The sequence below is a fragment of the Odocoileus virginianus genome, chromosome 31 (genome assembly GCF_023699985.2).
Source record: "Odocoileus virginianus isolate 20LAN1187 ecotype Illinois chromosome 31, Ovbor_1.2, whole genome shotgun sequence".
Taxonomy (NCBI): Eukaryota; Metazoa; Chordata; class Mammalia; order Artiodactyla; family Cervidae; genus Odocoileus; species Odocoileus virginianus.
In genome coordinates, this window is record NC_069704.1 from 17,235,567 (window position 1) to 17,249,628 (window position 14,062).

Consider the following 14,062-nt stretch of genomic DNA (forward strand, 5'->3'; position numbering starts at 1 on the left):
ACCCTGTAAAGCTCTATGGCTCTTCACCACCTAGAGCCTTGGTTCTTAATGATTGTCAACTCTTTGGGGGTCACAGGTCATCCTGAGAATATGATGAGTGCTGGAGCCTCGGACTTTCTGTCACAGGAATCCACAAAAGCTTGGTCTCAAGTTAAGAGACCCAGGTTCCAGGGCACGTTTATCTTGATCTGCTTAAGCAGCTCCATGGCTCATGTCCATGAACCAAACTGTACTTTGATGCCTCTCACCAGTGCCTGTACATGCAGTCCTGCTGTTTGTAAGAAGTTCCTCTGTAGTGAAGGGGAAGGAAAGAGAGGAGATGGCCTGCAAGATGGGGCTTGTTGTTTTGGTGGATAGAGAAGCAGCAACAGCAACTAATGTAGCTTCACAGATGACATTTGATCCTAAGTCAGCACCTTCATTGAGTGCCTTTGAGGAGCTTGGCAGCTAGTGGAGAAGGTGAACAGAGGACAGTAATGGGGGTATTGAGAAGAGCCAACACTTAAAGGGGTTGTTCAGTTGCTGAGTCATGTCCAACTCTTTGTGACCCCATGGATTGCAGCATACCAGGCTCCTCTGTCCTTCACTGTCTCCCGGAGTTTGCTCAAATTCATGTCCATTAAGTCGGCGATGCCATCCAACCATCTCATCCTCTGTTGCTCTTTCTCCTCTTGCCCTCAGTCTTTCCCAGGATCAGGGTCTTTTGCAATGAGTCAGCTGTTTGCATCAGGTGGTCAGAGTATTAGAGCTTCAACTTCAGCATCAGTCCTTCCAATGAATATTCAGGGTTGATTTCCTTTAGGATTGACTGGTTTGATCTCCTTGCTGTCCAGGGGACTCTTAGGAGTCTCCTCCAGCGCCACAATTTGAAAGCATCAATTCTTCAGCTCTCAGCCTTCTTTATGGTCCAGCTCTCACATCCATGACTACTGGAAAAACCATAGCTCTGACTATATGGACCTTTGTCAGCAAAGTGATGTCTTTACTTTCTAATATAATGTCTAGGTTTGTCATAGCTTTTCTTCCAAGAAGCAAGTATCTTTTAATTTCATGGCTGCAGTCACCATCCACAGTGATTTTGGAGCCCAACAAAATAAAATCTGTCACTACTTCCATTGTTTCCCCTTCTGTTTGCCATAAAGTGATGGGACTGGATGCCATGATCTTAGTTTTTTTTTTTTTTTTTTTTTTTATGTTGAGTTTTAAAGGAGGCCACAGGTGTAAGGGAAGGAACATGACTGAGATCACAGAAGCGAGGGTCTACCCCTGGTCCTGCCTACTGAGTCCCTGAGTGTTCTTCATCAACCACTTTATCTCACCATGGTTTCTCCTTTTAAATATGAAGGAAGAAGGAATATAAGTCGTCACCAGGGCCTCTCTGTGTCTCCAAAGGGTGAAGGGGGTGGCAGAAGGTGAAGGAATGATGATCTCATACTTGCTGCCCTCCAGGCACCTTCTGTGTATGATCTGGTGTCATGAATCCAACCCTACAGATGATGTCAGGTAGATTAAGAACTGCTATCTGATGCCACATTTCCAACTCATGATCAGTTGATGGTGGCAGTTTTCTGGGATTCAGAGAATGGGACAGGTTTGGAATGGAACAATGTTTGGGTGGAACCGAAAGAGAAAAAGGTTGCTATCAAGTCCCAAATCCTTCAAAGGATTAATGTTTCTCCTTGTGTTTTTCTCTTCCTCAATTTCAACAGGCCACTTTCCAAACAAAGCCATGCCCTCTGCAGGAACTCTTCCTTGGGTTCAGGGGATCATCTGTAATGCCAATAACCCCTGTTTCCGTTATCCAACTCCTGGTGAGGCTCCGGGAGTTGTTGGAAACTTTAACAAGTCCATGTAAGTACTGGATCAGGTTTTCTTTCCCAAACTTGTCAGTTAAAACTTTCTCTTTCCTTTCTCAGACTCCGGGGAATTTTAAATGGTTGGGTTTGAGTAAAGGTGCTTTTGTGAAGGTTTGTGTGATAAAGTCCAAAGGATGAGACCAGGGAGAATTACTGCCAAAATTTAAAACCTTGTAAGCTCATTTTGGTGCACTTTTTATATAGCTGACAGTTCTGTGGTTGAGGGCCTTTCCTGAAAAAACTGGCAGGTAGAGAGGTGGGGAGAGGGGAGGAGAGGGTGAAAGAAAAACTGGCAGGTAAGTAGAGAAGGGAGACATAGCACGTCAGCCTCATGCATTAATGAGCAAACACTTATTTAGCAAATGTTTATTGTGTGCGGGAGACGGCCGGTCCAGAGGTTGGGATGTGGAGGTGTGCAGAGGATGTGGCCTGTCCTCAAGGAGCTCACAGCCAAGGTGGGGGAACTTGGTCCTTTCTGCTCTTGGATCACCTTTCCTCCCTCACGTGTGCCGCATCACACTTCAGCGTCCATCCTTCTGTCTGCAGGTCTTTCTTGGCCCTGGGTGTAACCTCCCTGAAGGCCGTCTTTCATCACTTTTGTATTCCTGGCTCATGGTTTCAACAACAGACATAAGTAGGGCTGAGTAAGTGTTTGCTGAATGAGCCATTGAAGGTTTTTGGAAGACACGGAAGCATGGAGGGAGTTAGAAAGGACTAAAGATTGCAGGATACACAGCAGGACAGTTCTGAGGAAACTGCTGCTAGGCAGGCAGGGCCCCGTTATGACGTCACGGGCCTTAGCCTTCGTGACTTTCATGAACCCCTTTTCCCGTGCAACAGCTTTAAAATTTTTATTTTTTAACCATGTTGGGTATAAAGATGAGTATATTCCAGGCTAAATTAATTATATGCATTCATTCTGAAGTTTTTTTCCTGATTTTAAAAGAAATTTAAAAATGTTGTGGACTCCTAAGTGTATCTTGGGCCCTAGACACTTTGTCTGCTGTGTTTCATGGATAAGTTGGTCCTGGGGGCCTGTCTGTGTGTGTGTGTGTGTGCGCGCGCACGTGCATGTGAGGGAGTGCTTCCTACAGAGGCAGCATGTGGACTGGGCCTTGAAGGCTGGTAAGGTTTGGTTGTGCAGATACATGAGGATGAGTGTTTGGGGCAGGGTGGGTGGGAGCATAGCATCTCAGATGCTGGGTGAGGGGGCAGCTGGAGTGGGTCAGGGGTGGCCCACAGGGTCCCTGCAGCCAAGCTGGGTGTTCCTGGCAGGTACTTTGTTCAAACTGGAGAGACAGCTGGTCTAACCAGGATGTTTCCGCTTTTCTTGCTCCCCCTGCAGTGTATCTCGCCTGTTCTCAGACGCTCGGCGGCTTCTCTTGTACAGCCACAGAGACACCAGCATGAAGGACATACGCAAAGTTTTGAAGACGTTATACCAGATCGAGCGTTCCAGCTCACGTAAGCAAAAACCGTCTGTGAATCGGCTCGTAATTGGAAATGAACCTGCACCAGGGAGAGACAGCAGCTGACGCGTCCTGGCGCTTGTTCCTTTCAGCTCTTTCTGTGGGGTTTTCCTCCGCAGTGGCTAGGCTGCAAGGCCTCTCTGCAGGATGTATTTGAGAAGAAAGTATGGAGATTATGAGTGCCCTGGCCTCCTCTGGGCACATAAAAGAAACCCCCTAGAGAGGAATGGCACTGGCCTGGCTTAAGGACAGTTAGGGGTGCAGGTTGCTGCCAACCTCATTTTATGGAGTTGGCCATATGGTTGCCATGAGTGGGCAGATGTGTAGACAGGGGATGCTTCTGTGTGTATAAGAGCAGATAAAGTTGCAACTTGATATGGATAAGTGAAAGTTACGTGTTCACTTCTAAAAGAAAAATGCAGTTCATCATCCCCCTAATCATTTGATTTAGTCAATGAGCATTTGAACCTCTGATCTCTAAACAGTGACATCCTTATCTCTGATCCGGTGAGGGCCTGGGCAGTTTATTGCCATCTAGGAAGCAGCTGGGAGCAGGCAGCTGGCTGGCCGAGGCGCTGGCTGCAGAAGTAACTGTGGAGCAGCCTCCCAGGCAGTGGCCGACCAGGGGGGGAGGGGGTGGTGGGAGCATGCCCCCAGATGCAGGTTGTGATGGCCTGCGTGGTCTGTGGAGAATTCAGAAGCAGTCATGAAGCTAAGAGTCAGTCTCTTTTTATCATCTCCATGCACTGGTGGTTCTAAACAGTGTTGAGTGATAAATTACTCCGTCACCAGTCAGCTGCCACCACCGCTCCAGGAAAGTGCTTTTTTCTTAGTTCGGTGTTGGGAGGAATAGGTGGGCTGGCTTCTGCTGAGAGGCCTCCCAGTTTGCTATCCACTTGGTGAAAACAGAAATAGTGTAAAGTGCCAGAGGTTAAACCAGGCTTGTATTGGAGCTTTCTCTTGGGTGGCTGGACTGTGCTTTACCTGGAGGCAAACTGTATGGGAGGTGGTGAGCGGGAGGTGTTGTTTCACAAGAAAAACAGGTGTGACCGTGCCTGGGCTCCGGGTCAGCTCTGAGGAGCTCCCAGCTGCTCAGCTCCTAGGTGCACAGCCAGGCCATCTGGATGCCATCTCCTTGCCCTGTAGGCCCCCACCCTGCACACCTGTCTGTCCCAGCACAGGACACAGAGACAACCACCACCAGTCAAGGCATTTGTCTTTCCTGATCTGCTGGGGGCCCCCTGCCTGGTAGACCAGAGACAGTCAGGGTTATTTCTTCTACTGCTGAGTCAGTGTGACCCAGAGGAAAGAGTACTACAGTGTATTATCTTGTAGCTTGGTGACTTTGTGAATAAGTCCTTTTAGGCCTTTTGGGGCCACACTTCTCATCTGTAAAATGGAGCCAGTAGGAGAACTTTAGCTCATAGGATTGTTGTGAGGAGTAGAGGAGTTGAAACATTTAACTGCATATAAAAACTGCATCTGGCACCAAGGAAACACTTAGTGAATATGAGCTATGATGATTTTGGAGTGCTATCTTGGCCAAGCCGTTTAACCTCTCCAAGCCTTCATTTTTTCAGCTATGAATAATTGGTAACTTGCCGTGTGAAATGTGAACCCTCACACAGTGTCTGGCGCATGGTAGATGTTCAATAAACAGGAGCTGATTTTACTCCTGTGCATCATTGATGTATTTCTGAGCACCTGGCCTTGCTCTTCTGCCTTCCACTTCGTGGCTGGAGAAATGGACTGTGAATGGGGGACAGGGCGGGGAGTAGTTTCAGATCTCGGTGGGTGCTTCCTAAGATGCAGATAAACGAGAGACATGAGTCAGGGTTGAGAAGAGAAGCCAAACCTGCATTCAGACAACTTTCTCCCCATAGCTCTGAAGAGAGATCTCTGATTACGGTTGTCTCCTGTCAAAGCTTATCTCTCCCTTCACCCTTGTCTGCCCTGCAGCTACTTCTTAGGGCCACTTCTGCCCTGCAGCTTCCACCTTTCTTGGCTGTCTTGTAGCACTGAGCCTGGCCTCAGTCCAGAGGGAGATGTAGAGAAATGTTGGTTCTTCCCAGGTGGAATCAGTAACTTTTTACTGAATTTGAATAACACTCTAGATGTCAGAGGGGTTTCCCAGGTGGCACTAGTAGTAAAGAACCCGCCTGCCAATGCAGATGTAAGAGACGTGGGTTTGATCCCTGGCTCAGGAAGATCCCCTGGAGGAGGGCATAGCAACCCACTCCAGTATTCTTGCCTGGAGAATCCCATGGACAGAGGAGCCTGGAGGGGCCTGGAGGGCTACAGTCCATAAGGTCACAAAGCATCAGACACAACTGAAGTGACTTAGCACACACACATGCATGCACTAGATTTCAGAGAGTCCAAGGCTGGGGTATATCAGTGTAGATCCTGACTTGGAGACCTGTTTCTCTGCAGTGAAACCCCTACTCAGAGGCTCAGCTCTCTTGTGCTGTCACTCTGCAGATGGAAAGGATCTTTGGTTGGAGTCCTGCCCTCATCAACCTTCTCTGCCTATTCAGGGGTGGCAGGTGGCAGGGACCTGCCTCTCCCATGGCAGCTCATTTTGGGTATTGGCAGAATACCAGTATTAGAATATTGGTATTCTAATTATCAGAATATATTCACTGGTCTTCTGTACCGCCCAGAGAAAGAGGCTGGCCTATTTCCCTTGAAGTGTTTATAGACAACTCTTGTGTTTCTTTCCCTCTCTTCCTGAAGTCTGTTGTCATCTTAGGCTAAAAGTCCTCCATTCCTCTTCTGAAATGTCTACCACACCCCGCACTTCCTGATTTCTGCCTCTCAGAGGAGGCAGTTGGTTGTGTTTCAATGTTTCTTTGTCTTTCTTGAAGTTTATCAGAAATTACAACAGTCTTCCAGCACAGAGCAGAAAGGGATTTTCAGTCCCTTGCTCTGAGCACCATATTTCTGTAATGTAGCCTTGGATTGCATGAGGCTTTTTGGCATCCACGTCACACAGTTGACTCATTCTCCATGTGCAGTCAACCCAAGCTGCAGAGCCTTTTAAATACAGAGTGTCGCAAGTTACTTGTTCTCCATTTCTGAATTGTGCTGTTGACTTTTTGAACCTAAAGGGAGAGTATCTATCTCTTTTCTGTTTTACATTTTTAGATTCCCTATGTCATCTCTTCCTACTCAAACTGTTTCAGATTCTGTTTTTGCCATGTGTTGTATTTACTAGTGCTGCTTGTTCCCTGTCATGTAGAAGTTTGATAAATAGCTCTCTTTGTTCTCATCCAAGTCGTTGGTGATTGTGGGACCAGCGTTGGAGGTTTGGATCGGTCCACTGGAGACTAACAGCCCCTTTGGACAGTGCCATTCAGGCTGTTGCAGACCTACCAACTGATGTTGTCTTTGTGCTGGGCCACCGGGCTCCTGGGATCTGGTTAGAGGACTTATCTTGTTCTTCCCTTTCACTCCACCTGCTAACTCCATTGATACATCCACAGATAATTTGTGGGCAGGGGGATGTCTGCTCAAATACTCTTTTCTAGTCCCATGGTTTGCTGGCTTAGGGCATTGTTTTATTTCCACTTGGATGAGACCTTAGACGTCAGTTAGTTCACTTATAGACAAATGGGTTGATTGAATCAAATGTTCAGCCAGTATTTATTGAACACTAATATGTCCCAACCTCTACTCTAGGTGCTGGGACATAGAGGTGTACAGAACAAATATGGCCCCTGTCCATACGGAACTTCTATTCTAGAAAAAAGACTGTGATCCAGCCAGGGATGGGGGAGGGACTTTCCCAAGTTTGCATAGCCACCAGAGGGATATTCTGGGAATGGAATACAGCTAAACCTCTGCTGGTCCATGCACTGCTATTTCTACAGCTGTTCTAGCTGTTCCATTAATCTCCCAACTGGGAGGACCTCCAGTTCAAGAGTTAAGTCATAGGCAAGCCTACATATCCTTGAAACCATCCTAATAAGCACATGTAGGAAGCTTTACAGAGGGGCCTCACTCAGTTTTCTCATCAATGGAACTTTTTGGACCTTTTGTTTTCTTCCTAAATGTATATCCATCCAGGTTGGACAGGGGTTAAATTAATGTTTGGGAGTCTAGGTGAGGAGCATTTCACTCTTCTTAAGACCCCCTCATGACTCCATCCCAGTGGAAATGTAAAAGTTGCACAAATTCTCAAAAGCTCTGGAAGAAGTGAGAGGTCTAGATTCTGTCTCTGTGAGATGCAGTCTGGCAACAAAGAGCATTTCTTTAAGTGAATCTTGTATGATATCTGAGATGGTTTTGAGCAGTACACAGATGACAACTTTTAATTTTAACCCACCTCAAAATAATTTCATGGTATTATTGCTTAGGAAGCTGTTAAATAGGGAAGAAATTACTTAAAGTTAATTTAAAGACGATATCATTTTCTGTGGGTGTGGTGAAACTTGTGTGAGTAGTTTTGTAGAGATGGAAGATTGGAAATTGCTGCTGTGAGAGAAAGCATTTTGGGTTTTGTATTAAGATTTGTTTGGGATGAGTGATGTCACCAAGATGGTAAAAATAGCTCTTTGCTGACTTTGCTCCCCCCAAATCAGGCTTTGTCCCTCATTAAGTGTGAAACTTGGGCATGCTTTGATTTATTCTGCATAAATTAAATTTACCCTCAGTTTACCTGAAAAATGGAGATCAGGTAGTCTGTGGGTTGTGTTTAGTTGCTCAGTCGTGTCCGATTCTTTTCAACCCCATGGACTGTAGCCCGCCAGGCTCCTCTGTCCATGGGAATTCTCCAGGCAAGAATACTGGAGTGGGTTGCCATGCCCTCCTCCAGGGGATCCTCCCAAACCAGGGATCAAAACCATGTCTCCCACCTTGCGGGTGGATTCTTTACTATCTGAGCCACCAGGGAAGCCCTGGGGGTTGTTGAATGTTACATCAGATGACGTTGTGTGGATGGATGACTGATAGTGAGGTCATAGCACACAGCTGACATGCAATTAATCTGAGATAGTTACCTCCCCATCTATTTCTGGCTACCTGTTTGGCTTTGCCAATTTGTTTATCTTCTCTGGGCCTCAGCTTTCCTTGCCTTGAAATTGGGACTTCGGTGAAATAACCTGAACATGTTGCCTCTTGGAAACTTGGTACCTGGGTGGGGCATCACTTGGGTCTGACTGGTGCTGTGGGCTGGCCCCTGCTTGGGGCCCCTGGAGGGCAGGGCTGGGCCTTGTTTGTCACCCTGTCCCAAGCATCAACAAGATAGCACAGTACAATCAGGCACATGGCAAGCAGCCAGTGAATCTGCAGAATGAAGGGGAGAGATGATACCTGTCCTTTCTGCTTCACAGAGTATGTTGAGGGTCAAATGAAAGCACCTTGTAAAGTATAAAGTCCCAGCACATGTCATTTTCAAGTCGATCCATTGTGTGAACCCAGGTCCCCAGGGGTTTCAATTAATAATAATGACAAAAATGTCTTAAGAACAGTCTTGGCTTGCTTTCTTCTACAAGGTTTACTTTCCAGAAAAAGTGAAGTCGCTCAGTTGTGTCTGACTGTGATCCCATGGACTCCTCCTCTGTCCATGGGATTTTCCGGGCAAGAATACTGGAGTGAGTTGCCATTTCCTGGAAAGCCTGCTATGAGTCCAGAGGCTTGAAGTGGATTTACTGAGAAGCTAAAGGAGTTTCACTTTCAGAACCCCTTTCCAAGGCCCTGGTAGGGATCTCAGCAATCAAAACTTGCCGAAGTAGGATGTTTAAAAAATGCTCCTTTTCCTAAAGGGAGCCCTCTAAACTGTGTCAGCCTCAGGTTTCGCACAGCAGCATCTGTCCCTCCAGAGACCTAGGGGGACGGGAAGGACTGTCTTCTTTCTTGGCCTCTTCCTCTACACCACCCTGCAGGCTTGTGCACCACTCCAGTCCACTGCCTCCTCTTGGGAATCTGGCATTTTCCAGTGGGATGGCCAGCAGGCTGGCCAGAACTGAGGACTTTTCGATGGGGCCAGAGCTGCTCAGATCAGGACTGGGCCAGAGAAGGAGGTATGCCTTCGCTTTCTTCTTTGTCTTTGCTGTTTATTTCCTGTGTTCTGCGCTGTGCTTAGTTGCTCAGCTGTATCCAACTCTTTGTGACCCCCTGGACTGTAGTCGCCAGGCTCCTCTGTCCACGGGGATTCTCCAGGCAAGAATACTGGAGTGGGTTGCCATGCCCTCCTCCAGGGGATCTTTCCAACCCAGGGATCAAACCCAGGTCTCCCACATTGCAGGCAGGTTCTTTACCATCTGAGCCACAAGGGAAATCCTTATTTCCTTTAGAACTACTTAAAATGAGTTGCTCACTGATACCTAATGGGCTCATTAGCTTGCTTCCTGCTGGATGTTTCTGCTCAAACATTGATTTTGCTCCAGTGCCTTGCTCCTTTCTCGAATCCTGGCATCCGGACTACAGCTTTTCTTCATCTCTATGGCAACACGGGCCTGGACCCTCTCAAGTTTATACCAAATGTAGTGGTTAAGGCTTCCTACTTGGCTGGAAGTTGGGAGGGGCACCTCCTGGGGTGGGCCACCCTTACATCCCCTGCAAGAAGTTCCCCAGCTCCCCACTGTCCCTCATTTTCATAGGTAGCTGGGCTCTTGTCTCCTGGGCTCCTGTCTCTTCTCTTAACACTAGATGCTCTCTCAGCCTCCCCATTTCTTATGCTGGTCCAGGGACAATTCTTTGGCTTGCAGTTGCTGTTCAGTCGCTCGGTCGTGTCCAACTCTTTGTGACCCCATGAGCTGCAGCATGCCAGTCTTCCCTATCCTTCACTATCTTCCGGAGTTTGCTCAAACTCATGTCTATTGAGTCAGTGATGCTATCCAACCATCTCATCCTCTGTCGACCCTTTCTCCTCATGCCCATAATCTTTCCCAGCATCAGGGTCTTTTCTAATGAGTCAATTCTTTACATCAGATGGCCAAAGTATTAGAGCTTCAGTTTCAGCATCAGTCCTTCCAGTGAATATTCAGGGTTAATGTCCTTTAGGATTGACTGGTTTGATCTCCTTGCAGTCCAAGGAACTCTCAGGAGTCTTCTCCTTCTTGGCTTGAGGAGGCGCTGTCGTTTCTCTATTGTTATCTGCTGTGGCCTGGCTCAGTGGACAGGGTTTTGTCGTGTAGCTGGAGGGCTAGATCCCCAGTCTCCCCTGTGCATGGGACTCAGCAGCTTTCATTCTCATCCAAGATCTTAGGTCTCTATGTGTCTGGCCCTGTCTCACATTATAGCCACAGCAATCCTTTTAACAGAAGCCCAATAGGTACTAGGGCTTCCCTTGTGGCTCAGCTGGTGAAGAACCCGCCTGCAATGTGGGACACCTGGGTTTGATCCCTGGGTTGGGAAGATCCCCTGGAGAAGGGAAAGGCTGCCCTCTCCACTGTTCTGGCCTAGAGAATTCCATGAACTGTATAGTCTATGGGATCGCAAAGAATCAGACACAACTGAGCACTTTCACTCACTCACTCAGTAGGTGCTATGTGGGACTTCAGAAGATCATTGTTCTGGACCTGCTGAATTGGGCCAGGTGAGGTAGGTGGGGACAGTTAAGGGAGGTCCTTCAGGCTTTACTGAGGCTGCCAGGTCACACATTTCTGAGGATGCCATGTATACCGCAGTCCGTGTGAATGGCACTTCCCATGAGAACAGTGCTCCATGAAGTTGGGTGCCTTAGCTCAGCTTCCCCTGATGAGGACTAGGTTTATAACTGGCTTCCCACAGCTCCTGATTCAAGGGCTTCTGTAATGCCTTCTCTCCAGACCGTAGCATCCTCTGAAGCTCATGGGAACTTTGCCAGGAAAGGAGAGCAAGGAAGAACTTTGGGCAATTTGTCGCTGCACTAGAAATGTCCCTTTGGAAGACATCCCATATTGTTGAGGTCAAGGGTCAGAAGAGGGAAGGACTGGAGGGGAGGTCTGGGGCAGCACTGATCCTGACCTGACTCTTGAGTCTGTCTATCCCTTCAGCAAGACTTTAGAGTGTCAATGGTCTGGCTGTTATTTGCTATGTATTCATGTTACAAATCTGGCTTCTTTGGCCTTTTTGATGTGGCTGTGACCAAGAGTTTTGTGAAATAAGTCCTGAGGGTTATGCTGGAGTTTACTTAGGGAAATGGATCATAACTTTCTGGCTGTTGGGGTTACAGGTAATACTGAAAACTCACTGCATGGACCTTTAATTCTACTTTAATCTTTGAAAGTCAGAAAGACCTGATACCCTGAGGGCAGGGCAGGCTATGGTGACATGGCAAGGTAGCTGGCTGTGGCAGGGAGTTGAGGGAAGGAGGTTGTAAAATTATCATCTTGTAAACATCCACTTGGCAGCCGACTGCCTTGGTCCAGATCCCGGCTTTGCTGCTTAGTGACTTGTGACCTTGGATAATTCTGTGTCTTTGTGTCTCAGTTTTCTCAAATGGAGTTAATAGTCCTCTCTTAGGGCTATCATGGGGAATCATGAGCTAATAAACGTAAAGCATTTAGCACAATATTTGGCACATCATAAGCACCTCATTTATACTTCAGTTCATTGTATGGCCATCATACGAGATAGGGAATTTTGTTCCTCTTTGTGTACACAAAGGAGCTAAAGTTCAGAGAGGCTAAGTTATTTGCCTAAGGAAGCACAGCTGGCAAAGGGCAAAAAGAGGATTAGAACTCCAGACTTTCACTCTCTGCTAGTATGTTATTACAGTCTATAGGGAGCAGCCCAGGGTAGCCAGAAAATCTCTCAGGTTACAGGATACTGGGCATGGATGGACTGGGATCAGAGTGGAGACAAAAGGGCTTCTGAGAGAAATGCCAGACTTCCTCCTCTTCCTGGCTTCACAGTAATAGACATGGGTGGAACGTTCGCCAAGGCCCGTGTAGAAAGAACATCCTGTGACTCACAGCCACTTCTCCTTTCCTCCTAACCCCTTTCTTTCCATATGAGCAGCTGCTGAAGTTGAGGCTGCAGCCTCAAACTTTGTTTTCTGTCCTTGTGGGGCCCCTTATGGGTCTTCTCGGGAGATCAGATGACCCGTGTCTCAACATTAGATCGTCAAACTGGAAATCCTTGAAATTTTGGGGTGATTGCAATTCACGTCCATATGCACTTACCCGAAGTTCTGACTTGAGACCTTAGAGTTCCCCAGACCTGTCAGGGCCAGGCAGCGCCTCAAAACCCAGCCTGTTGGTTTCCATCCAGGGCAGGGTCTGGTCCCAGCTTGGGCTGCCATCAAGGGGATGTAGCACTGCACTGCTGTATGGAAATATTGCTCAAACTAAATTGAATCAAAGGTCAGCTCTGCCCAGACAAGAATAGAAAGCACAATTGTACTCGACTACTGGACGGCATGTACCATGGATATCAGACTGCCTTTGGAGAGTTTGGATTGTTAACATCAAGAATAGCGTTTCATGTCTCTTGCTTTTCCAGGATGAGATTTATTTACCCTGTGGGTGGCAAAGAGCAGTATGGAACTCCAGTTTGTTTCTCCTTGAAATCTTTCCGTTTCTAGCGCTCTCATCACTGTTGTGTTTAGGTATAGAGGGGTGATCTTAGAGTGACACTGTCCAACAGACTAAGTTGTACCAGATCATGATGCCATTTTACATTTAAATATGTTATTACATTCAAGTCTTACAACATCTCGGTATTATTATCCCCATTTTATTGATGAGGAAACTGAGACTCACAGGTTACATCTTTTGCCCAAGGTGACTGAGTAAAGCTATGAACTGAATCAGTGTCTGTCTGATCTCAAGGTTCAGCATCTTTGCACCAACTCATGTTGCCACGTTGCCTTATTCCATGAGTGGCATAGCCAGCTTTTGGTGGCAAAATCTTTATAAAGCATTTTAAAAGAATAAAATGATTTACTTAATTCCTATGTAGTTGAAAGGGCCAAAGGTTAAGCCAGAGCTGATTGGGTTCAGATTTACTGCTTGCTTGCTCTGTGGCCTTGAGCAGGATGTTAACATCTCTGGGTCTGTTTCCTTATTTGAAAAATGGGACAAATAATACCTTTCCCATAAGCTTGTTTTAAGGATTGTAGAAAATAACACATACGATGTGTCTGATGCTCGGTACATGTTAATCCTCTTCCTCTGCCAACAAAGCACTACCTTGTCCCTTAAGACGTTTTGTTAATTTTAAAAATAAGAGAAACTTAAGCAATTTATATGTTATATATGAACAATTCTTCCTAATCCAGGCCTGGAAAGAACCCATTCTCAGCCCCTAATTCATAAACTTATCTTCCTTTCCCCTGTTCCCTGGCTTCTCAGGGCCCTGCAGGCTGATTCTGATCCCTCACTCACGGTGCTAAGAGCCTCTGGTCTCATTTTTAGGCAGAACACCTGAATTCCTCCAACTCTTCTCTTTCTTCCCAGATCATTTTCTGTTGGCCCCTTCTGTTTGATTTGGTCTTTCTGTTTCTGGACTCTGTTTCCTCCTATTTTGGTCTCACCTTCTCTCTGTTCCTTGCCTTTTCCGGGCATCCTTCCCTTCCTTTCTACCTCTCTGGCGTTCAGAGGGGCCTCCACACAGTGTTCACCCAGCTGTTTTTTTGCTTTGTCTAATGATGACTTCTTGTCTCCTCTTTCTCTTTAGGTCCAGAACTCCCTGGGGCTAATGCTACCCCACCAGTGTTATCTTTTCTTTCCTTCCCAAGCCAGCCTGACTGTGCCTCCCATGCCTACTGCATTTACAGAGCTCCTGACCAGTGTGAGCAGCTCACCCACT

The 14,062-nt window shown here is 46.9% G+C and overlaps 1 protein-coding gene across 4 annotated transcripts in view; it reads left to right on the top strand.

The window, feature by feature from the left end:
- ABCA1 (ATP binding cassette subfamily A member 1) overlaps nt 1-14,062 on the top strand; it is a 132,837-nt gene that overhangs the window by 36,932 nt on the left and 81,843 nt on the right. For all 4 annotated transcript variants that reach the window (XM_070459352.1, XM_070459354.1, XM_070459351.1 and 1 more), the window contains 2 exons: nt 1,710-1,851; nt 3,202-3,320. In XM_070459352.1, the coding sequence (XP_070315453.1) occupies nt 1,710-1,851; nt 3,202-3,320 (261 nt within the window). The remainder of the gene's footprint in view (nt 1-1,709; nt 1,852-3,201; nt 3,321-14,062) is intronic.